This window comes from Coregonus clupeaformis, chromosome 1 (genome assembly GCF_020615455.1).
Source record: "Coregonus clupeaformis isolate EN_2021a chromosome 1, ASM2061545v1, whole genome shotgun sequence".
In the NCBI taxonomy this organism is placed as follows: domain Eukaryota; kingdom Metazoa; phylum Chordata; class Actinopteri; order Salmoniformes; family Salmonidae; genus Coregonus; species Coregonus clupeaformis.
The window spans coordinates 25,142,960-25,168,649 of record NC_059192.1 but is presented as its reverse complement, the minus strand read 5'-3'; the positions used below and the strand labels follow the sequence as shown (position 1 = coordinate 25,168,649).

At 42.3% G+C, this 25,690-nt stretch overlaps 1 protein-coding gene across 6 annotated transcripts; it reads left to right on the top strand.

Moving 5' to 3' along the window:
- Positions 1-400: 400 nt before the first annotated feature.
- LOC121560771 (myosin light chain kinase, smooth muscle-like) lies at positions 401-25,690 on the top strand. Of its 6 annotated transcripts, none has more exons than XM_041873697.1 (17): positions 401-477; positions 917-1,104; positions 7,325-7,423; positions 7,850-7,984; positions 12,841-12,876; positions 13,106-13,236; positions 13,361-13,517; positions 14,312-14,623; positions 14,821-14,917; positions 15,266-15,469; positions 15,878-16,095; positions 22,788-22,911; positions 23,056-23,208; positions 23,624-23,753; positions 24,092-24,173; positions 24,342-24,482; positions 24,998-25,690. In XM_041873697.1, the coding sequence occupies exons 2-17, from the start codon at positions 942-944 to the stop codon at positions 25,195-25,197; spliced, it is 2,382 nt and encodes a 793-aa protein (XP_041729631.1). In that variant the 5' UTR covers positions 401-477; positions 917-941; the 3' UTR covers positions 25,198-25,690. The 6 variants fall into 6 exon arrangements, with proteins under 6 accessions (XP_041729631.1, XP_041729640.1, XP_045069870.1 ...); XM_041873800.1 differs by lacking the exon at positions 401-477 and adding an exon at positions 7,103-7,201 and having other exon boundaries at positions 1,042-1,104; XM_041873706.2 differs by lacking the exon at positions 401-477 and having other exon boundaries at positions 622-1,104; positions 14,824-14,917.

The following is a 25,690-nucleotide window of genomic DNA, read 5'->3' as shown; positions in this document are numbered from 1 at the left end:
GTTTGTAAAACCGCCCAATCTGGCAAAACTGCTGTAAACCCTGGAACACACCTTGAAAGACAGACACATCAAGACATGCCCAGAAACAGCAAGCCTGAATGGGATTTCCAAAAGCAAGTGAACATATTCAAGTGAACCTATATCACCAACTGTACCTACAGTACCTATACCTCAATTCTATCCACAACATTCTATCCCTTTGGGAAATCTCTAGCTGTAAGATTCATTCAGCTAGAGTGGAGATTATTATTTGTAGTGTGGTTTGACACAACAGTTTAGACAAATAAAAAAAGCTGTCCTACTTGCTCTCCTAGATTCCTGTGATGTCATTAGTGGCGTAGAGATTGCCAAACAACAAGCCACGGAGGAGCGCAATGAGTGGTGTGTGTTTTGTGTGTATGTGGTTTATTGCGACAGTTGTCTAGGTGTGCTTGGCAGAGGCAATTGGTGACTGTGTTTGTTGAAGGACATAACCAAGTAGGTGAACTCTCTCTGTTCATTTCTCTCCATGTGTCTCTCTATCTCTCTCCTTTCTCTGTTTGTTTTTGTTGTGTGTGTGTGCCTATTCTCTCTCTGTCTGTTGTGTTGTGGGAGGGTGAGGCGGGCCACTGGCCAGCCATATAATTGGACATGATAAATATAGTGGTTTCCTGTGGTGGGGTTGAGAGCTAGCCAGTGGGCTGTAGCCAGTGTGAAAGCAATGCCAGATGAGGTGTGAACTGTGAACCAAAATGAACATTTGAGACTTTCTTTCACTTTCCCTATCTCTGCAAAGCGATGTGTGAGAGTGTGAGAGAAATCAAAAATAATAAAAGGAGACAGCCGATAAGAGGAGAGGGCGAAAAAGGGGTAGTTGATAGACAGCGAATCTGGAAACTTGTCGTGTCAGCTTAACATTGAATGGTTGCCTCTTCAGATTTGGCCATTTTCACCTGGCAAAGATGGACAAGGGCAACATGGGCCCCAAGAAGACGTTTGTGTCCACTTTTCGGATGGACTTTAAGCCTGCCGCCCCTCAGTTTGTGTTGAAAGGGATCAAGAATGGGCTGGAGGATCGGGGCACTGCTCAGGGGGGTAGCAGCAAGCAGGGAACTATATCAACAGGTAAGGAATCCGTTTGAACTATTTTAAATCAATGGAATCAGGTTTACTGTTGTCATCAATCAGATATTTCTGGCTCTAGAAGAATGGGACTCAGACCTTCTTTAAAAATAGCATAGTGCTTTATTGTAGCAATGGCAGTGATCATTTTAGCCATCATTTTGTAGTTACAGTTGAAGTCGGAAGTTTACATACACCTTAGCCAAATGCATTTAAACTCTGTTTTTCACAATTCCTGACATTTAATCCTAGTAAAAATTCACTGTCTTAGGTCAGTTAGGATCATCACTTTATTTTAAAAATGTCAGAATACTAGTAGAGAGAATTATTTATTTCAGCTTTTATTTATTTCATCACATTCCCAGTGGGTCAGAAGTTTACATACACTCAATTAGTATTTGGTAGCATTGCCTTTAAATTGTTTAACTTGGGTCAAACGTGTCGGGTAGCCTTCCACAAGCTTCCCACAATAAGTTGGGTGAATTTTGGCCCATTCCTTCTGACAGAGCTAGAATAGTTAGCATACTAGCTAGCCATTGCTTTCTGCCAACGAAAAAAAAAACTCTTCCCACGGCACGAACACACAGAGAGAGCCAAGCTAACGTTAACTAGTCACCCATGTCCCGAATTCCCTTGAACGACTCTGGTTACCAGTATGTAAAAACAAAACACAAATGTAGGTTATAACTTACCCCTAGCAGCTACTGTTAGCTAGCCAAGTGCAAAGCTAGCCACTGAATCGACTCAGCCAGTTCGCGTCTGTTTGCTAGGTCGTTCCAGCTATTGTTTAGTAGCTATCCAGGTAGCTACAAGCTAGCTACATTTCGAGTACATTAGCTACTTACTACCTAACGTTAACGCTTCAGACAATGAGGTTAGAATAACAGCTGAATGGTAGGCAGCTAGATGGCGTAATTACAGGTACTCTTAAGCGTGAAACAACTATCCACAGTTGCTAATAGTTACCAGTAGCTACCCGCTAGCTAGTCTAGGTAGTGGGTTAGCTAGCCTCGTGCTTCACCGGGCTCAGCCGAATACAATACTTACAATACTTACATACAATAACCTACGATAACTACAATAACCTACGATGACTACCTACAATACCTAACTACAATCTAAATACATAGTTTAAGCTTTACTCGACACCATATAAGCCATATAAGCTTATATAAGCTTATATAAGCTATATAAGCCAAGCTTACCTCCCACCAGAGAGAGACACAACCTCACCCGACGACTGCAACGTTGATAAAATGATGTCAATTAGCCTATCAGAAGCTTCTAAAGCCATGACATCATTTTCTGGAATTTTCCAAGCTGTTTAAAGGCACAGTCAACTTAGTGTATGTAAACTTCTGACCCACTGGAATTGTGATACAGTGAATTATAAGTGAAATAATCTGTCTGTAAACAATTGTTGGAAAAATGACTTGTGTCATGCACAAAGTAGATGTCCTAACCGACTTGCCAAAACTATAGTTTGTTAACAAGAAATGTGTGGAGTGATTGAAAAACGAGTTTTAATGACTGCAACCTAAGTGCATGTAAACTTCCGACTTCAACTGTATGTGGGAGTTTTTGGGCATTGGTCCTATGTGAATCTCATTGATTGAACTCTTTGCCCTGAAGAACAAGAACTCTGTTTAGGACATTTGAGCAACTGACCCTCACTGATCATCCTAAACCTAATTAGCATATGATTCAGAGGTGTTTGCATGACTCTCGAGGTAAGCAAGCCCCTAGACTAGTGCTGTATGTTCGCTGTTATTATCCTACCTTACTGTATGGCCAGAAGGCTCTTTTTTGTTTTGTTGATTTGACAATATCAACATGGTTAAATGTATTTGTGTTATCTATGCAACTGCACCTTATAAAATGTTCAAATAATTCCGGTTATAATTATTACATGTGTTGAATGCATGAGCCTTTTGCCAAAACATTGGTGACGTAAAATAAATAACACTATATACAATGCAGAATACAACCTTCATTAGGGGTTCAAGCCAGCGAAGCTGCCTTATATTTAAATCTAAAAAGGATTACATTTGTTTGTCTTTCCCTGCTGATCTACCCAACGAACATTTATAAAAAACACAAATGTATTGATTCCATATGTCCTCAAACCCCAGAGTTAAAGAAGCACTCCAGAACTGTTTCTGTTGAAAAACAATATCCCACGTATAAATACAGTAATGTACACACATTTAAGGGTAAAAAAAATTATTTTGAGCAAAATAGTGTTTTTTAGACACAACTGCAAACTTCAAGGAGTAGGCCATTCAAGGAGTTGGTCTGATAGTGTGCTCTGATGTCATCGGCCTCCCCGCTTGCTTAAGGAACAATAGAGGACCAAAAGAGAGCGAAAGAGGAAAGGCCCACCCCCCCATTTGTGCAATGACATGAGGATACCTGGACCACCTATTGAGATATGCCTTTTGTTAAGTAAATCAGGTGAACAAGTTCTGACCATAGCCTTTCGCTTTGAAATTAGTCAACTCGATAGAGGGCGGTTCAGAGAAACCACACTTAATTGCTCCGAAATGAGTGAAGACGGTGGAGTGTGGGTAGTGTTATAACCACACTCGATCGCTTTGAAATGAGTGGAGATGGTGGATTACGGTTAATGTCTGGGGGATTTTCATAGTGGGTGGCCTAACTTGATTATAAAAGGGAGGACTAGAATGATAGGAAATTATTATTATTTTAAATGCTAAAGATCTGCTAGACTTGTTAGTATTCTGAGGTAGTTTTACTTACAACCTGGGGAGCTAGTTATGCATTAAGGTGTTTGATGCCGCTACTGTGTGCAGGTGTACTGCCGTTAGCGCAAGACGAATTGTTACTCTAACTTACAAGAAGTTAAAATTTTATCGAATCATACTATTGAGTGAACTGCTGTATTTGTATTACTTTGATGGTTATTATTATTAGTTTAAATGTTCTAGAACGTTTTTTTTTATTAGTGTTAGCTTTTCTCCTCTCTCAGCCCACAATACGAACTAACAGGAAGTCCTTTAGAGTTAGCCCTGGCTTGGGCAGTAATGTCACCATTAAAGAGTGAGTGGGATAATTTGGAATTCAAATTCCAAAGTTCCCGTGTCATTCCAGGAATAGAGTGTCTTTTGGGTAGTGTAGTTTTGTAAAAGATAACTGTTTATTTCACCTCATTTTAACATTCCGTCATAAAGAGCACATGTTGAACTTCATAACAAACATGTTTTCTTATCTCCAGAGGTTAAATTAAGAAAAATGAAAAATATGAAAAGTAACATCCTGACCGTAACAGGGTTGACCGTAACAGTTAATCTTAAATGTAACTGAATGTAATCGAACATGTAATCTACGTAATCCCCAAAAGTCATTATTTATCATGAGAGGGCCTTAAACAATAACTAGTAATGCTGCATACTCCAAGAAAGGTTAAAATCTCACCTTTCTGGTAAAAATTGTTACAAATTGCTTCGTTGTACTTTTGAGGACACAAGCTCAAGTACACAGTACAAATATTATAAAAATATGAAAATATGAAATATGTTATATGACGTATTTCCTACTCAACAAAACGGTACGAATAAGGCTTGAAATTACATTTTTTCGAAATACACTATATATACAAAAGTATGTGGACATCCCTTCAAATTAATGGATTCGGCTATTTCTGCCACACCTGTTGCTGACAGGTGTATAAAATCGAGCACACAGCTGTGCAATCTTCATAGACAAACGTTGGCAGTAGAATGTCCTTACTAAAGAGCTCAGTGACTTTCAACATGGCACTATCATAGAATGCCACCTTTCCAACAAGTCAGTTCGTCAAATTTCTGCCCTGGTCAACTATAAGTGCTGTTATTGTGAAGTGGAAATGTCGAGGAGCAACAACGGCTCAGCCGCGAAGTGGTAGGCCACACAAGCTCACAGAACGGGACCGGCGAGTTCTGAAGCCCGCAGCACGTAAAAATTGTCTGTCCTCGGTTGCTACACTCACTACCAAGTTCCAAACTGCCTCTGGAAGCAATGTCAACACAAGAACTGTTCGTCGGGAGCTTCATGAAATGGGTTTCCATGGCCGAGCAGCCGCACACAAGCCTAAGATCACCATGCGCAATGCCAAGCGTCGGCTGGTGTGGTTTAAAGCTCGCCGCCATTGGACTCTGGAGCAGTGGAAATGCGTTCTCTGGAGTGATGAATCACGCTTCATTATCTGGCAGTCCGACGGACGAATCTGGGTTTTGGCGGATGCCAGGAGAACGCTACCTGCCCCAATGCAGAATGCCAACTGTAAAGTTTGATTACATTTAACATTTTAGTCATTTAGCAGACGCTCTTATCCAGAGCGACTTACAGGAGCAATTAGGGTTAAGTGCCTTGCTCAAGGGCACATCGACAGATTTTTCACCTAGTTGGCTCGGGGATTAGAACCAGCAACCTTTCGGTTACTGGCACAACGCTCTTAACCACTAAGCTACCTGCCGCCCCGGAGGAGGAGGAATGATGGAGGAGGAATGATGGAGGAGGAATGATGGTCTGGGGCTGTCTTTCATGGTTCGGGCTAGGCCCCTTAGTTCCAGTGAAGGGAAATCTTAACGCTACAGCATACAATGACATTTTAGACGATTCTGTGCTTCCAACTTTGTGGAAACAGTTTGGGGAAGGCCCTTTCCTGTTTCATCATGACAATGCCCCCGTGCACAAAGCGAGGTCCATAAAGAAATGGTTTGTCAAGATCGGTATGGAAGAACTTGACTGGCCTGCACAGAGCCCTGACCTCAACCCCATCGAACACCTTTGGGATGATTTGGAACACTGACTGTGAGCCAGGCCTAATCGCCCAATGTCAGTGCCCGACCTCACTAATGTTCTTGTGACTGAATGGAGGGGGAAGCTTGTTGTGTGCAATTGAACGCAAGCTTAACAAAACATTTCTAGCCTACCTATCTATGGGTAATAGGGTTGGCGTGTTATGCTCAATGTTGGCATGTATACTTAGTTTTCCACCACAAAACACCAGAAAATGGGCAGAAAGAGTAGAACCAGCTCACTGGTTAAGTGCACAGTGATGAGCTTCATGCAAAATTCAAATAAATATTGAAAGCATTATTTCAGTGCTGGTGACATGATGATCAGTGCTTGGCTGCCAATTATCAAATAAAAATGATATTGCTCTTATTGAGGAAACTCGTTCGAGGAATTATTATTATTCAAGCGATTGTAAGGAAGATCACTCTCAGGATGAACCCGGAGAGTAACTTCCAGGATATAGCGGAAAAGAACTCTCAGGATATACCGGAAAGGATCTCAAAGATTTTACAATCACACAGTCTTTATATACTTCATCTACACAAAGAGCTATACCACCTTCTTGGGGGAGGTAAACTACTAATAAGAGATAAGGGGTAATTGGCTCCACTTCCTTAGAAAAATAGTACAATAACAGGTTGTAGTAACCAGTTCTCACAGCCTATATGTCTAAGATAGAGGAGTGATAAGATATTTAAAGCCTAACCAGAGGAAACTACATTTCAGCCTGGCTTTTAGTGCCCTATAGACAATGAGCCAGTAATAAATTACTCCTCTGTGCGGTATGTAAAGAGGTTACTGGACAGATGTGGAAATGTACCAGTGAATAGCACTACTCAACTCAAGCATTTAGATAGCGTTAGACTGCAACAAACCAATTTTGCGCCAACACTCTAATCCATATCTCATCATGTAACCTACCGTCCTACCCTGTCGACTTTATCAGCGAACTGTTTATAGAGCATGTGCCAAAACCAAATTGGGCAAGTGTGCTATTTATCTCAACAGTTTTTGTGACAAAACCATCAGTAGAGTTGAAAATGTGATGGAAACACACTGAGCTTCTGTTTTGTATTTGGTACATGGAATCTTTAAGTATTTTTATACTACGTCAACACACACAGCTTTTTATCCGCAAGTCTGTTTGATAGAAAACACACCTCTGGTGGGAAAATGTGCAAATACTGTATTTTTTATGCAGATTTTAGAATATTTGCTGAAAATCTGTCGCCAATTGGATGGAAACCTAGCTACTGACATGAAAGGCACTTCATTCTTGGAATGACCCTCCCGCTTCCAGGTGTGAATAGCATGTGACACTATTTATTATCCTTACATTTGCCTAGGATGTGGTGTGTTGGTCTATGGTGTTTATTTACATGTATTTGGTGGGTACTGCTCGATGGGGCCTCTTGTGTTCCAGAAAATAAACTAACCGTCATCTGTCCACGGAAGGCACCTCACTTCACAGAGCCTCTGCAGGACCGCACAGCGGAGGAGGGAAGTGACATCACAATTCAAGGTATTATCACAGGAAGTCAGCCCCTCATCTTTTCCTGGTTACACAAAGGTGAGAGGGCAACCCTCAGGTTCCTGGCGACAACATGTCATATTTTATCTTTCATAACAAAGGAAATACTTTTTAGATGACCAGCACGCACTCTAAGGCTGCATCCCAATTCTATATCCTTTTCCTGAAGTGTGCACTTGCACACTGACTGTCATGGATTTAAAAGCTTTGGATGGTGTAAGCATTAGCTGGAGTGAATTTCCACAATTGAAAAATCCATTAAAGGGAGTTTGCAAATGCACATTTCGGAAGGAGGGTAGATAATTGGCACACCCTTTTTTTTTTTGCCTCTGGAGCCTCTGAAACCAGTATATCAATGTTCTACATAAAGCTTCTGTCTACCTCTTTATCTATTGTCTTCACAAAACAATGGAACAGAAAAAGAAACAATCGCCAAGACTAGTGACAAGAAGTTCCCCAGTCAGTCCTCAGACAAGGAAGTGGAGAGTAGAAGTACAAGAGCCTCCTCCACTCCTCAACACACAAGTACCCACAGAGACGAGAAGGGGATAGGTACAATTCACACCGTTCATTTCAAATCCTATTTATCTTCAACTTTGTACCCTCTACATTATATATTTTGTTAGTTTCTTCCTTCTATCCTTTCTTTCTTTCCACCCCTCATTGTTTCCTCCTTCCTCCCTCCCTCTAGTCACTGATTGGTTGAAAGCAGTGCAGGGGAAACCACCTCTTTATTTATCCAATAATGTCAGGTCAGTGACAATTTAAAGGAGGGCTGAACGTCCTGATTTAGCCTCGTTTTTCGGCTTGGTCATTAAGAAATGCAGCGGACATGACTGAAGCCAAATGAGAGTGGGGGGGGGGGGGCTTTAATGTGGGTGTCTCTTGTGTGTGTGTGTTCGCAGTTGGCAAGCATTTGTACATTCACTTTGCCAAAACAGTACACAGTTACAGTCACTCATCCTTCTATATAACTTGAAACAATCTAACCAGGTCTTGTGTCTTGAAGTCACTTCTTTCACCAATTAGCTTCAGCCAGCTGGTTTCCAACTGTGGCAAAGCTGGTTTGACATAGGCTATCCAATCTCTGGGGCAAGTTTTTTTTTTAATGTCATTTAGCTGACGCTCTTATCCAGAGCGACTTACAGTTAGTGAGTGCATACATTTTTCATACTGGCCCCCCGTGGGAATCGAACCCACAACCCTGGCATTCCTCTACCAACTGAGCTACACGGGGCCAGACCTTCAATAAATTACACAATGTAAATGTGACAATATTTTCATGCTGCACATCTTTTAGTTGTCTCATTAAATGCTTTCAATATTTGTATATTCATTTCTACAGTTTATAGTTGTTTTGAGGTTTATAAGTCTTATTTTTTTTACTGATGGTCCCTAACTAGCCCCATAGGGATATGGAATGACAAACCAAATTGACCATGGGCATTAAGATTAGGTCGCTTGCAGATGCACTCTGAATTGATGATTACTTGGGTGCTGCCAGCTGTGGGCAGGATTGAAATAAACCCAACCCAAGGAAAACTGTTAAGGTACCCTTCATTCCGTGACATACAATTTCTTCCTATCATCTCGCAAATCTCAGTTTTGGACGAGACTGACTTTTTGACCAAAAATACCCTATTTACACTTTGTAGTTAATTTTGACAGTTAAATAAATGTTTCTGACTCATATCGATGCCACATAGGCCGTTTTCAAAAATGAGAAGTTGCTTTTTAGTGGCAGTTGGAAGGAAAGAGGGATGGAAGGAAAGAGGGAGGCATGTAAAAAGCATTTGAACTGGGTGTCAGAGTTTTTGAACGGGGAAATACAAGGGGTTTTCTCACATATGGCGAATCAAAGATGATCTATTATACTGACAAGATGGAAATACATGTCCTCAAAAATGGAAGGCAGGCGGGATCAGGTGGGACCATTCTAACCAATTAGAGGGCAGATACGCAGGCATAACTCAGATAAAATGTTGTTTTTGTTGTTGAAATGCCACGTGTCCACTTATCAATGCATTAGTAACAACCTAATAAGTAAGCATTTCACTGTAATGTCTACACCTGTTGTATTCGGCGCATGTGGCCAATAAAATTTGATTTGATTTTATCATTAAAAAACATATATTAGATCAAATTAGCAATTAATTTATTGTTGACCAGATTTGACACTTTCATTGACCTCCATACAAAATGTATTCGCTTCGTGGTCTAATTTTCATGAAAAAAATGTTGGTGGACTAAACCCTCTCGCTTCACGTCTTTCTCTCTGGCTGAATTCCAACTGACCAATAGTCCATACTCCTTTGATAGGTGGAATCATAGAGCTAGATAGAGGACCCATCTTTATATATGTGCCATTATAGCGTCTGTGACACCATGGGCAGCACCATTGAGGTTACAACCCATAGGAATCTACTTTAAAATGGCAGAAGCATCGTGGAAACCCTCAATGGTGCTGCCCATGCTAAAACAGCCTTTGGGCCACTAGAGGCCTCTATCATTCTCTATGGGTGGAATCAATATGGCAACATTTTCACCCAGCCTATTAGTGTAGTTCATTACTATCAGCTGGTTCTATTTCAGTGATTTCAGCCAATCATTAGTCATCACAAACAAATTGGTTCAACCCTCAACCACTCTTGATATCCTGTTTGATACCTACCTGTCCAAGGGAAGATCTCAATTGCATACTCCTCGGAGAGGTTGGGGGACTATTGAGTTGGTGAATGTGACTTGGAGTGGATTCATGATGATTTATTGTGTTTCCTCCACCCAGAGGGAGAGGGCGCTCCAGATTACGAGATTAGGGACAAGACTTGTGACGTGCTTTGCTCTCTGGAGCATGATAACGGGGGTGGCATTAAGTGTTGATGAGGAGAAGTTGAAATTGAAGATTCCTGGTGTCTGTGACGCCCGCTACTTGATGAGACGTAGATTCAGTGGGGAAACGGAGAAGACATTATGTCATGCTGAGTTTTGATGCAGAGTCGTTACCAGATACAGTTGAAGTCGGAAGTTTACATACACCTTAGCCAAATACATTTAAACTCAGTTTTTCACAATTCCTGACATTTAATCCTAGTAAAAATTCGCTGTCTTAGGTCAGTTAGGATCATCACTTTATTTTAAGAATGTGAAATGTCAGAATAATAGTAGAGAGAATTATTAATTTCAGCTTTTCTTTCTTTCATCACATTCCCAGTGGGTCAGAAGTTTACATACACTCAATTAGTATTTGGTAGCATTGCCTTTAAAATCTTTAACTTGGGTCAAACATTTCGGGTAGCCTTCCACACGTTTCCCACAATAAGTTGGGTGAATTTTGGCCCATTCCTCCTGACAGAGCTGGTGTAACTGAGTCAGGTTTGTAGGCCTCCTTGCTCGCACACGCTTTTTCAGTTCTGCCCACACATTTTCTATAGGATTGAGGTCAGGGCTTTGTGATGGCATCTCCAATACCTTGACTTGTTGTCCTTAAGCCATTTTGCCCCAACTTTGGAAGTATGCATGGTGTCATTGTCCATTTGGAAGACCCATTTGCGACCAAGCTTTAACTTCCTGACTGATGTCTTGAGTTGTTGCTTCAATATATCCACATAATTTTCCTTCCTCATGATGCCATCTATTTTGTGAAGTGCACCAGTCCCTCCTGCAGCAAAGCACCCCCACAGCAGGATGCTGCCACCCCCGAGCTTCACGTTTGGTATGGTGTTATTCGTCTTGCAAGCAACCCCTTTTTCCTCCAAACATAATGATGGTCATTATGGCCAAACAGTTCTATTTTTGTTTCATCAGACCAGAGGACATTTCTCCAAAAAGTACAATCTTTGTCCCCATGTGCAGTTGCAAACCGAATTGCTGCAAAGAAACCACTACTAAAGGACACCAATAAGAAGAAGGTGTGGGTCAACGGATGATCTCCGCATGTGTATTTCCCACCGTAAAGCATGGAGGAGGAGGTGTTATGGTGTGGGGGTGCTTTGATGGTGACACTGTCAGTGGTTTATTTAGAATTCAAGGCACACTTAACCAGCATGGCTACCACAGCATTCTGCAGCGATACGCCATCCCATCTGGTTTGGACTTAGTGGGACTATAATTTGTTTTTCAACAGGACAATGACCCAACACACCTCCAGGTTGTGTAAGGGCTATTTTACTAAGAAGGAGAGTGATGGAGTACTGCATCAGATGGCCTGGCCTCCACAATCCCCCGACCTCAACCAAATTGAGATGGTTTGGGATGAGTCGTACCGCATAGTGAAGGAAAAGCAGCCAACAAGTGCTCAGCATATGTGGGAACTCAAGACTGTTGAAAAAGCATTCCAGGTGAACCTGGTTGAGAGAATCCCAAGGGTGTGCAAAGCTGTCATCAAGGCAAAGGGTGGCTATTTGAAGAATCTCAAATATGACATTATATACTGTATATATATATATATATATATATATAGATAGATAGATAGATAGATAGATAGATAGATTTGTTTAACACTTTTTTTTGGTTACTACATGATTCCATATGTGTTATTTCAAAGTTTTGATGTCTTCACTATTATTCTACAATGTAGAAAATAGTAAAAATAAAGAAAAACCCTTGAATGAGTAGGTGTTCTAAAACTTTTGACCAGTAGTGTTTACTAAATAATATATATGTGTGAAATTAGTTTTGATTTAGAATGGACCATTATCATGCACCTGTCTCGAAACAGGGGCAGCTGAAAAAAATAAACGTAATCTATGCAATTAAATAGCGAATAGAGGACGGTTTTCTCATGGTTCATTTTCATGCCAGCCAGGTAGGCTATACTCCTGTTGTAAAGAGTAGTAATGTGCTTATATTAGGAAAGTTGAGAAATAAATATAGTAGGCCTAGCCTATAGAAAGCTGATGGGATCCTCCTCTTTTTAATAGAGGCATTCACTCTGTTTTCTCATGCAATTGCATAGCCTATAGAGTTGTTGCACAACATGAGCTCATAGGCTCTCATGAAGTGTTTGATGAGATTTTCAATTACATTTGCATTGATGTCAGCGTGATTAGAGGGACAATAGAGTGCTGCGTACCAGGCAGATAGCAAGTTTGGTAGGTTACTAATGACCATCAGCAGCATCAGAGCTTGGAGAAGCCTAATTACCGTGACTAAACCGTAACGTGGAATTTGACTGCCGTCATAACTGCTGGTGTGATAGTAATACCTCACCGTAACAGCCCTAGAATAATGCACCTAAAAGTTGGATGCCATCTGCCAACCAAATCCCAAAGAAGGAGAAGATGAGACAGGAGAGTTGATGCGAGTAGTATGCAATTGCGATCTTCCACCCCCCCCCAAAAAAAGTAATAAAAGTAATTGATATCTTCCCATAGTCAATCACCCATGTAATGTGACACTTTTCTTTTCAGATATCACCCCAAAGAGAAGAGTATCCACTGAAAAGGGTGAGTTTATCCATTGACAACTGCTTGTCTTCCAGTCAGATTTAGAATAACAAGTATCAAGACAAAGGCCCTCCTATTCGCATGGGTTTCACTGAACACTTAAAGTACCAAGAAAAGTCAAACTTTACCCAACTTGAAATATGCTTCAAACCGGCAGTTTGCATGCTTTGCAAAAAGAGTTGAGCTCAGTGATGTAATGTTAACTACTCGTTGTCTCTGCCTCTTCCAGGTCCCCTGCTGGAGTTTCTGGACCCCCAAGAGCAGTTGGATGTGCGGGTGGGAGGGCAGGCCAGACTCCACTGTGCCTTCAGGAGCTGTAGTTTTCCTGTGGCATCCTGCTGGATCTACAACAGAGAGCAGGTCTGTGTTGAATTGGCTTGGGGTCACACACACACACCCCATAGTTTTATCACAAGTGTTGTGTACCTGTATGTGTACTTTGACTGAATTTATTAGGTAACTTCAATCTTCTCCATCTATGCAGGTGGTTGTAGGCAGGCCGAGGACTCGTGTAGAGAGCAGTGACACTGACAGCTGTGTGGAGATATCTCAAGCTTGTCCAGATGATGCGGGTACATACACTATATTGGTGCAGAATCGCAGGGGCTCGGCTCAGCACACAGTCACCCTCAGTGTTATCGGTGAGTATCTGGGGCGTGTTCATGATAACTAAAGTTAAATTCAATAAACCAGGGTCGTATTCATTAAGCACCAAATGAAAGAAAATGTTCTGAAACAGAGAGGGACTAGCTGAACAATAAGAACTGTTTGTTTTAGTTTTTTGTTGAAAAATATTTCGCTACAGTGTACACTAATGAATACGACCCTGCCTTATTCCCAAATGACAATTAATGCTGATAGATTGCATTACCGCATCATAATACCAATGAGCCTCAATTCTGATCATGGAGAGCCGCAGAACAAGACGAGATGGTTATTCACACGTAACAATTCCAAGAATAGTCCTGCTAGTAAACTCAATGTCAACGAACCCTACGGTTCGGGGAAGATGTCCTCATCTTGAATAATCTTGTTCAGGGTGAAGTAGGAAAAGCTCACAGCTGCTGACCTCGACTACGTCAAAAGAGGTTATGCATTTGATCTCTCGGAGCTCAATGCCTTCCATCTAAAGTTGACCATGGGCCCTGTTCCAATACTTTTAAATGGCTTCCTTCCTTCTTTCCTACATTGAGGTAACTTCACTGCTCTAACATGACTGAACTAATGAGTGAAGTAAAGTATTAGGAAACCACATCTGCCTTGGGCCCTGTTCCAATTCTATATCACATCTACCTTGGATCTTGTTCCAATGCTTTCAAATGGCATCCTTCCTTAGGAACCCAAATCCACCACACCAGTCATGTCAGATCAGTACTTACAAAAGGAAAGATAACATATTCTCACAGGCTCTGTGTTTGTCTCCCTGTCTTCTCAGACCGGCCACACCCTCCGGCATCTAGTCCTGTGGTCTCCCAGCTCTCCTCCCGCTCCCTGGTCCTGTCCTGGTCGGGGCCCAGCTACGACGGGGGCAGTGCCGTCACAGGCTACGTGGTGGAGGTGAGACGAGAAGGCCCAGAGAAGCCTGAGGACTGGAGTGAGGTGACGACCCGCTGCAAGAACACCTCGTACCGGGTCCGCTCGGTCGTGGAGCCCCTGGGGGAGTACCGCTTTCGTGTTCGGGCCTACAATTCAGCGGGTGTCAGTGAGCCGAGTGAGGAGTCGGACTGTGTCAAGATGGACACCAGAGGTTGGTGGATATTGATTTTCTCCAAACAGTGACTTTGGTGATTACTACCAGTTTTGATCTTAAAACAGTTGTTGATCTGACTGGTTGTCTCTGTCTATTGGTTTTTCCTTGAAATGTCTTATATCTACATTCTGTTGAATTCAACTACAAATATTCAGTAGTTCTTGTTGACTAATCATGATTCTGTGCTTTTGAAGTAGAGTCAAAAGAGGAATCCCAATCGTATGTGACTGTCACCATTGACACCACGCACAAAATCAAGGATCATTACAATGTGCATGAGAAGCTGGGAGTGTAAGCATTAGATGGTCACTCACTCACTATATTGACTGATTGCTGAACTGGGTCATGTTCAGTTGGCATGAAACGGAACAAAACTGTCAAACTGAAGTACTATCTGGGTTGTATTAATTTGTGATCATCATAGTAAACGAAAAGCGACAATGAGTGTTCTCATTGGACAAGTTCAGGTAGTCCCTCCCAGTTTTGTTCAGTTTTCTTCTCTTTGGTGTCTAGTGAATATGACCATGAACTTGTCTATTTTCATTTTCTGTGGCAACGCATTTTAAAACACTTAAACGTTTTGCTACTGTGTGTCCTAATGAACACAACCCTGCTAACTGCCTATTGGAACCTCAACAGGGGGAAGTTTGGCCACGTCTTCAGGCTGAGTCACAAGGAGACAGGTCAGGTGTGTGCAGGGAAGTTCTACCGGGCCCATGGCTCCAAGGCGAAGGCTGCGGCGCGCAGGGAGATCGAGCTGATGAACTGCCTCCACCACCCCAAGCTGGTGCAGTGCCTCGGGGCCTATGACACCCGCTCCGAAATCATCATGGTGATGGAGTAGTAAGCACAGCCAGGTCCAATCATTTAGATTAGTTATGTATTAATAATTTGAATGTTGTATTTGTATTGATGTCTTTACTGAGTTGCCATTACAATATAATGTGTGGTTCTCTCCTCTTCTGTACTTTCCTGGAGATAGGATTGAGGGCCACTGCTGGTAGTCTGGTACCTAGATCTCCTACGGTTGTTGTCATTGCCAAGTTTGGACTTGGCAAAACCACACAAACAGATCTGGGACCAGGCTACACTGCTGTTGAGAGATTCACATTGTTTACATTGAATATGCAAGGGATCAGTCTGATAAAGGGCTTGTATCATTGAGGCCTATCCAATCCTCTAGGGCTATAGGTTCTGTGGATTGGTTTGACATGAGGACCTTGGTCTTCCTTACACCTTCTATATCTCTAGCATCGCCGGCGGGGAACTGTTTGCGCGTATCGTGGATGACAACTTTGAGCACACGGAGCCCACCAGCGCACGCTACATGCAACAGCTCCTGGAGGGCATGCGGTACGTCCACCGGCAGAACATTGTTCACTTGGACCTCAAGCCAGAAAACATTGTGTGTGTAGACACCACGGGCACGCGGATTAAGATCATCGACTTTGGCCTGGCAGCCAAACTAGGTGAGTGGGTTTGGGGTAGAGTCTAATAGTATTTTCAAACTGTCATGCTGACCCGAACGTTACTTTGCTACTTTCCTGGATCAGATATTTTGTTTGCACAGTACAGCTTGGCTCAGCTCAACTCAGTAGTGTGAAAAGGGTCTTCATAGTGTCCTGCAGATACTAGGGCCATGTGCAGTAGGGCACAACGTTGTGGAATGTTCAGAATCAGGTCAAAATAAGTATTGAGTAGAACAGACCTACAGTACCTTCAGAAAGTATTCACACCCCTTGACTTTTTCCACATTTTGGATTACATAGATATTTTTGGCCCTGGCCTACATACAATACCCCATAATGTCAAAGTGGAATTATGTTTTATTTTATTTTATTTTTTACAAATTACACTGAACAAAAATATAAACGCCACATGTAAAGTGTTGGTCCCATGTTTCATGAGCTGAAATAAAACATCCCAGAAATGTTCCATACGCACAAAAAGCGTATTTCTTATTTTGTGCACAAATTTGTTTACATCCATGTTAGTGAGCATTTCTCCTTTGCCAAGATAATCCATCCACCTGACAGGTGTGGTATATCAAGAAGCTGATTAAACAACATGATCATTACACAGGTGCACCTTGTGCTGGGGACAATAAAAGGCCACTCTAAAATGTGCAGTTTTGTCACACAACACAATGCCACAAATGTCTCAGGTTTTGAGGGAGCTGCAATTGGCATGCTGACTGCAGGAATGTCCACCAGAGCTGTTGCCAGATAATTGAATGTTCATTTCTCGACCATAAGCCGCTTCCAACGTTGTTTTAGAGAATTTGGCAGTATGTCCAACCGGCCACACAACCACAGACCACGTGTAACCATGCCAGCCCAGGACCTCGACATCCGGCTTCTTCACCAGCGGGATCGTCTGAGACCAGCCACCCGGACAGCTGATGAAACTGTGGGTTTGCACAAAACAAGAATTTCTGCACAAACTTTCAGAAACCGTCTCAGGGAAGCTCATCTGCATGCTCGTTATCCTCACTAGGGTCTTGACCTGACTGCAGTTAGGCATCATAACCGACTTCAGTGGGCAAACGCTCACCTTCAATGGCCACTGGCACGCTGGAGAAGTGTACTCTTCACGGATGAATCCCGGTTTCAACTGTATCGGGCAGATGGCAGACGTGTGGGCGCTCGGTTTGCTGATGTCAACATTGTGAAAAGAGTGCCCCATGGTGGCGGTGGGGTTATGGTATGGGCAAGCTACGGACAATGAACACAATTGCATTTTATTGATGGCAATTTGAATGCACAGAGATACCGTGACGAGATCCTGAGGCCAATTGTTGTGCCATTTATCCACCGCCATCACCTCATGTTTCAGCATGATAATACACAGCCCCATGTCGCAAGGATCTGTCGCAAGCTGAAAATGTCCCAGTTCTTCCATGGCCTGCATACTTACCAGATATGTCACCAATTGAGCATGTTTGGGATGCTCTGGATCAACATGTACGACAGCGCGTTCCAGTTCCTGTCCATATCCAGCAACTTCGCACAGCCATTGAAGAGGAGTGGGACAACATTCAACAGGCCACAGTCAACAGCCCGATTAACTCTATGCGATGTGTCGCACTGCATGAGACAAATGGTGGTCACACCAGATACTGACTGGTTTTCTGATCCACACCCCTACATTTTTAAGGTATCTGTGACCATCAGATGCATATCTATATTCCCAGTCATTTGAAATCCATAGATTAGGGCCTAAAAAATGTATTTCAATTGACTGATTTCCTTATATGAACTGTAACTCAGTAACATCTTTGAAATTGTTGCATGTTGATTTGTTCAGTATAATAAAAAATGAAAAGTCAAGTCTTCAACCCCTTTGTTATGGCAAGCCTAAGTAAGTTCAGGAGTAAAAATGTGCTTAACTAGTCACATAATACGTTGCATGGACTCACTCTGTGTGCAATAATAGTGTTCAACTTGACTTTTTTAAAGACTACCTCATCTCTGTATACTACACATTCAATTATCTGTAAGGTCCCTCAGTCGAGCAGTGAATTTCAAACAAAGATTAAACTACAAAGACCAGGGAGGTTTTCCAATGCCTCGCAAAGAAGGGCACTTATTGGTAGATGGGTAAAAAGAAGCAGACATTGAATATCCCTTTGAGCATGGTGAAGTTATTAATTACACTTTGGATGGTGTATCAATACACCCAGTCACTACAAAGATACAGGTGTCCTTCCTAACTCTGTTGCCAGAGAGGAAGGAAACTGCTCAGGGATTTCACCATGCGGCCAATGGTGACTTTAAAACATTTACAGAGTTTAATGGCTATGATAAGAGAGAACTGAGGATGGATCAACCACATTGTAGTTACTCCACAATACTAACCTAATTGACAGAGTGAAAACAAGGAAGCCTGTACCGAATAAAAAAAAATCCAAAACATGCATCCTGTTTGCAACAAGGCACTGAAGTAATACTGCAAGAAATGTGGCAAGCAATTAACACTTTGTATTCAGGACAAAAAGTTATGTTTGAGGCAAATCCAATACAACACATTACTGAGTACCACTCTCCATATTTTCAAGCATAGTGGTGGCTGCATCATGTTATGGGTATGTTTGTAATCGTTAAGGACTGGGGTGTTTTCAGGATAAAAAATAAACAGAATGCAGCTAAGCACAGGTAAAATCCTAGAGGAAAACCTGGTTCAGTCTGCTTTCCACCATACACTGGGAGATGAATTCACCTTTCAGCAGGACAATAACCTAAAACATAAGGCCAAATATATGCTGGAGTTGCTTACCAAGAAGACCGTGAATGTTCCTGAGTGGCCGAGTTACAGTTTTGACATAAATCTACTTAAATCTATGGCAAGATCTGAAAATGGTTGTCCAGCAATGATCAACAACCAATTCGACAGAGCGTGAAGAATTTTGAAAAGAATAATGGGCAAATGTTGCACAATCCAGGTGTGGAAAGCTCTTCGAGACTTACCCAGAGAGACTCACAGCTGTAATCACTACAAAAGGTTATTCTACACAGTATTGACTCATACTTTTGTAAATTAGATATTAAAAACATGTTTTCACTTTGTCTTTATGGGGTATTTTGTGTAGATAGGTGAGAAAAAATTTTTTTTAATCAATTTTGAATTCCGGCTGTAACACAACAAAATGTGGAATAAGTCAAGGGGTTATGAATACTTTCTGCGCACTGTACCTCTGATAAGTAAAATGATGAGTCATGTCAGCTCTTTAGAATTGTATAACTTTAGCTATCTACAGTAGTTGAATGAGCCTGTACACACTCAAATTAGACGACACCTTTTAGCATGAGAAGACATGAGCAACAATTACATTTAGGTGTATTTTATCTCAAATGTTTATGTGGGAGCACATTACATTTAAGGTTTATATTTGTTTCTTTACTTTAAAAGCAGTCTATGGACTGCAAATATCTCAATATGAAACATACAGTGCATTCGGAAAGTATTCAGACCCTTTGACTTTTTCTCCACATTTTGTTAAGTTACAGCCTTTTTCTAAAATTGATTAAATTGTTTGTTTCCCTCATCAATCTACACACAATACCCCATAATGACAAAGCAAAAACAGGTTTTTAGAAACATTTGCAAATGTATTAAAAATTAAAAACTGAAATTGTACATAAGTATTCAGACCCTTTACTCAGTACTTTGTTGAAACACCTTTGACAGCAATTACAGCCTCTTCTTGGGTATGACTCTACAAGCTTGGCACACCTGTATTTGGGGAGTTTCTCCCATTCTTCTCTGCAGATCCTCTCAAGCTCTGTCAGGTTGGATGGGAGCGTTGCTGTACAGCTATTTTCAGGTCCCTCCAGAGATGCTCGATCGGGTTCAACTCCTGCGTTGTCTTGGCTGTGTGCTTAGGGTCGTTGTCCTGTTGGAAGGTGAACCTTCGCCCCAGTCTGAGGTACTAAACGCTCTGGAGCAGGTTTTCATCAAGGATCTCTCTGTACTTTGCTCCGTTCATCTTTGCCTCGATCCTGACTAGTCTCCCAGTCCCTGCTGCTGAAAAACATCCCCACAGCATACTGCTGCCACCACCATGCTTCACCGTAGGGATGGTATTGGCCAGGTGATGAGCGGTGTCTGGTTTCCTCCAGATGTGACGCTTGGCATTCAGGGCAAATAATTAAATCTTGGTTTCATCAGACCAGAGAATCTTGTTTCTCATGGTCAGAGTCCTTTAGGTGCCTTTTGGCAAACTCAGAGTGGGCTGTCATGTGCCTTTTTACTTAGGAGTGGCTTCCGTCTGGCCACTCTACCATAAAGGCTTGATTGGTGGAGTGCTGCAGAGATGGTTGTCCTTCAGGAAGGTTCTCCCATCTCCACAGAGGAACTCTGGAGCTCTGTCAGTGACCATCGGGTTCTTGGTCACCTTCCTGACCAAGGCCCTTCTCCCCTGATTGCTCAGTTTGGCCGGGCGGCCAGTCTTGGTGGTTCTAAACTTCTTCCATTTAAGAATGATGAAGGCCACTGTGTTCTTGGACACCTTCAATGTTGCAGAAATGTTTTGGTACCCTTCCCCAGATCTGTGCATCGACACAATCCTGTCTCAGAGCTCTACAGTCAATTCCGTCAACCTTGTGGCTTAGTTTTTGCTCTGACATGCACTGTCAACTGTGGAACCTTATATAGACAGGTGTGTGCCTCTCCAAATCATGTCCATTCAATTGCATTTACCACAGGTGGACTCCAATCAAGTTGTAGAAACATTTCAAGGATGATCAATGGAAGCAGGATGCACCTGAGCACAATTTCGAGTCTCCTAGCAAAGAGTCTGAATACTTATGTAAAAAATGTATTTCTGTTTTTTATTTGTAATAAATGTGCAAACATTTCTGTTTCTATTTTCACTTTGTCAGTATGGGGTATTGTGTGTAGATTGAGGAATTTTTATTTATTTAATCAATTTTAGAATAAGGCTGTAAAATGTGGAAAAAGTGAAGGGGTCTGAATACTTACTGAATGCACTGTATCTAGATATGTAACATCGCTGGACTATCCCTTCAAGTCAACAGCTACCTTTTGATAACAGCTTGCCCATGAAATGGACACACGCAGAGGAGGCTGGTGGGAGGAGCTATAGGAGGACAGACTCATTGTAATGGCTGGAATGGAATAAATGGAAAGGCATCAAACGTGGTTTTTACATATGTTGATAAGTTCCATTTATTCCATTCCAGCCATTACAATGAGCCCATCCTCCTATAGATCCTCCCATCAGCCTCCATTGGGCACTCAAGCATGTGAGCAGAGTTCAGCAGTTGGAAATCCTGCTCATCACTCATGGAGCAGTGCTTGCACACCACTTAGGCGCTCCATGTCCTTTCCTACAGCTCAGCTAAAAACCGCTCCATGCTCACAGGAACGAACTCCCGCTCTAAATTCGCTCATTAATTAAAATCACAATATAACCAACACCCATCTGTTTTTGTGACTTCCTGGACCAACCAATTTGTTAAGTATTGAAACCAAACCATATGGATTTGAATGAAAAGTATTTGAAAAAACATGAAAAGTTGAATGTAAGAAGCTAACATCATTTCAAATAGGCTACATGTACAGTGAAGGAAAAAAGTATTTGATCCCCTGCTGAGTTTGTATGTTTGCCCACTGACAAAGAAATGATCAGTCTATGATTTTAATGGTAGGTGTATTTGAACAGTGCGAGACAGAATAACAACAAAAAAATCCAGAAAAAAGCATGTCAAAAATGTTATAAATTGACTTGCATTCTAACGGTAGCTAAAGCAAGCGGATATTTGCAGCACACCAGTAGACTACATGCTGGGGCGGGCATGCCCTGAGCTCACTTGTGAAGTGAGCGCTACTGGATTACCTTTGGTAATCTCGCTCCATGCTCCAGTCAAATTGGGCACGCTCTGCTCACATACTCTGCTGGGCACACACTATCGCAGGGGGGCAGAGGTCAGTAAACGGGAAAGGGTCGTCTACATATCCTGCAGCTACACTGGCTAGCATCGCTAAGAACAATGTCTAATTGCTGACACAAAAAAAGCAACGTTTGGAAAAAAATTGGTATGTGGATGAAAGTCATGCTTAGGCGAATAAACTATAAAGGGAAATAAATGGCTACAGTTTATAGTTTTAGTTATTTCATGAAATGTTGTTTTTAGAAAAGGGACGTTTTTTTACCTACTTGTATATTTAAAAAACTTCATTGGAACATATCTACAACTTTTTTTTAAATGTCAAATAATTAGATCAACTTACCACAAAATAATTTTGTTGCAATATCTCCAAAAATTGTGATGATACAGAGGAAATGTTTTGTTCAGTAAGAACAGTGACAGCCAGGGGGCTAGTTACCCCCTACTACCGTACTGTATTTAGATGTGAAATTCACTTTGAGTTTATTGAATTTTGATTTGATCCGCTCTGTACAGAGATGGATGAAAAATCTTAAACACAATGGGCACGTTACAGGTCGTCTTTATTACAGGCGCGTTGCACAATTAACCAGATCTCACAACACCTGGAGAAGTGTTTAACATCTCAGAAAACACATTAACATGACACCACAGTCTCCTGAGACTGCAATAAAGAGAACCTGGAACGTGCCCGGTATCAATGTAATAACCTTGACCAACATGTTTCTCATTTGTTTTCCTCTCCGATACAGAGCCTGGTACTCCACTGATGGTGATGCATGGGTCGCCAGAGTTTGTGGCCCCGGAGGTGATCAGCTACGAGCCGGTAGGGCTGGCCACGGACATGTGGAGCATCGGAGTCATCTGTTTCATCTTGTGAGTTATGAACAGGCCTACCAACTTGCTTCTATTCAAGCACACCATGGTCCGGTGTTCAGTAGTGCGCACTGTAGAAAAAAATGGCCAATGGATGCAGGCTGACTTATACATGTATGACCCTGCTTCTCTGCTGCCTACCAGGCTAAGCGGTGAATTGCCCTTCCAAGGTAACAGTGACGCAGAAACCCTGGGCCTGGTGACGGCCGCCTGCTATGAGTTTGACCAGGAAAGCTTCGAGGACATCTCGGACCAGGCTAAAGACTTCATCACCTCCCTGCTCAAGAAGGACACAAGGTTTGTCTCCTACTGTCAGGATGTTGGCTGCCTGGATGACTGCTGGCTGGTATCCATATTGTCTTATGCACTGGGGACATGTGTACGTGCGTGCCTGCACGTTTAGTCTATCAGGCTAGATTTATACTCCACCAAAATGTTCTCCTTAGCAATACATTACTGACACTTGCTTAGTTACATCCTCTGGCATGCACCCAAATTATCAGTGTGGAGACCTCTGTGCGGTGTGTGGTGAAGTCACAGAGCCTCTATGGAGTAAATCTAGTGGAGTATAAATCCAAAGAAATGGTTAACAAAATGCTCCAGGAGTTGGAGCAGGTTATCTGTGTTGTGCTTGCACTTGAGTGTGAAACAAAGAGAGAAATTGTATAATGGTGTGCTCTTGCCCCTCCCCAAACCCTGACCCCGTCTTCAGGGGTAGGCTGTTGTGTGATGAGGCCCTTGCCCACCCCTGGATGGCCTCTTTTACACAACTGGTCCGCCGGCCCACCAAGTCCCTCAAGAAGGACAAGATTAGACGTTTCTTGGCCAAGCGCAGATGGAAGGTATATCCATATCCGTATTACCTTACACAAATCTATTCTACATGTCACATTCTATTTCAAATGTTTTCTGCCCTAATGAACACGTCCCTGGCCCCATACTGTATGTGCTGAAGCCAGCTCTTCAATCGTTATCATGTCTAGCCATACAAACATCTTTGGCATGACTATGAACAAACAGAGAGATGAGTGGGCTAAAGCACAAACAGACTGGGCCAGCAGGCTAACTCAGCAGTGACTGAACCAACAAGGGATCTGTTAATGGCGTCGCATTGATTCAAATGGCAGATGCTTGGTTCTCAGTGATGTAAGTGGTGTTTTATCCCTCTCCATAACTAAAGAAAACGGGCAAGGCTGTAATAGCACTGCAGAGGATGGCCAACCTCACCAACAGTCCTGACTCTCCTGGAAGCTCTGGGGAGGGTAAGAGAGACACGTCCATTGACCATCCAGGGCTCAATGTCAGTGTTTTTCCTTTTTAATGTGAAATCAACATCTGAAAAGTGGTACGCTCAATGGTAGTTGCTCCTGTTTATTAACCTTTGTTGGAAGGTGACAGTATTCTTTTCCCTCTCTCCTCCCACCACCCAGAGGCTAGCTGGAGCCCGGAGGCAGAGCGGGCCATCCAGTCCCTGGATCAGGAGCTGCAGAGTGAACCCCGCTTCCAGCAGGCCCTAAGGGACACCAGCCAGCCCCGGGGATCTACTGCCCGCCTGGCATGCCGCATCCAGGGTATGATTGGTTGGAAGCTCAATCAAGAGCAGTGGTTGGGGCCAATTTGAATTTGAAAGTCAATTCAGGAAATAAACTGAAATTCAATAATTTAAAAAATGTCATCTATTTCCAATGACTTCTCAATAAATGGAAAAGGAGAAGCTATTTTTCAAAAGTGTTTCCATTTTGGCATTTTCAAATCAAATCATTCCGATTTGAGCGACTTCAGTTAGATTTGACCTCAACCCTGCTCGAAACCCATTTGCTACACACACGATCAATGACAGCACTCTGTCGCTAGCTAAGCATTCTTCCCATCGGCTTGCTCAGGATAACCCTTGTGAACTACAACGGTTTAATTTGAACCCTTGTATCATGCTCTTGTTATTGTAACCTTAGTTTTCCATCGCTCGTCATTTGAACCCTTGTCTCCCTGTCACTCACCATTTTAACACTATCCCCGTCACTCGCCCTTTGAACCATTGTCTCGCCCTGTGGCTCGTCATTTTAACCCTGGTCTCTCACCGTCACAGGCTACCCCGAGCCAGAGGTGATGTGGCTTAAGGACGAGAGGCCCGTAGAGTCGTCGTCGAGGGTTACCGTGGAGTACGATGGCATGTGTGAGCTGGTCCTGACTGACCTGGGACCTGCCGACTCTGGGATTTACAAGTGCAGAGCCACCAACGACCTGGGGGAGGCACTGTGCTCAGCCAAACTTACAGTGGAAATGTAGAATGAGAACACAAAACAACTACGACTGGATCCCAATTCTACACCGTTTTCCCCAAAGATTTAACAATGGTGGAAACTCCCTAGTAGCCGATGATAACACCAATCCAATGTTTTGAATCCATAATGGGAAGTGTGGAAGTGTACACTTTAGGAGAAGGGTGGGGAATCGGGATGCAGCCTACAATCAATGTTGGAGAAGCTACTCTGAAAATATAGTTTACCAAGCTACCAATTACTTCACACTGGAAGAAGTTAAGCTAGGTTACTTAACTAAAGTTACTTTGAAAAAGTAGTTCACTACATCCAAACTACTTCATGAAAAATTATCATATCAGAAATGTCATAGAATACAAATTGCAAGAACTGATCACTCTTGTTAACAGAATGTGTAATTTATCCTATTAAGCACAAAAACATTGTTTCAAGTGAGAATTCGTTAGGTCTGATGCCCGAAAAAGAAAGGAAATTGCCTACTTCACCCATATTTTAGCAAA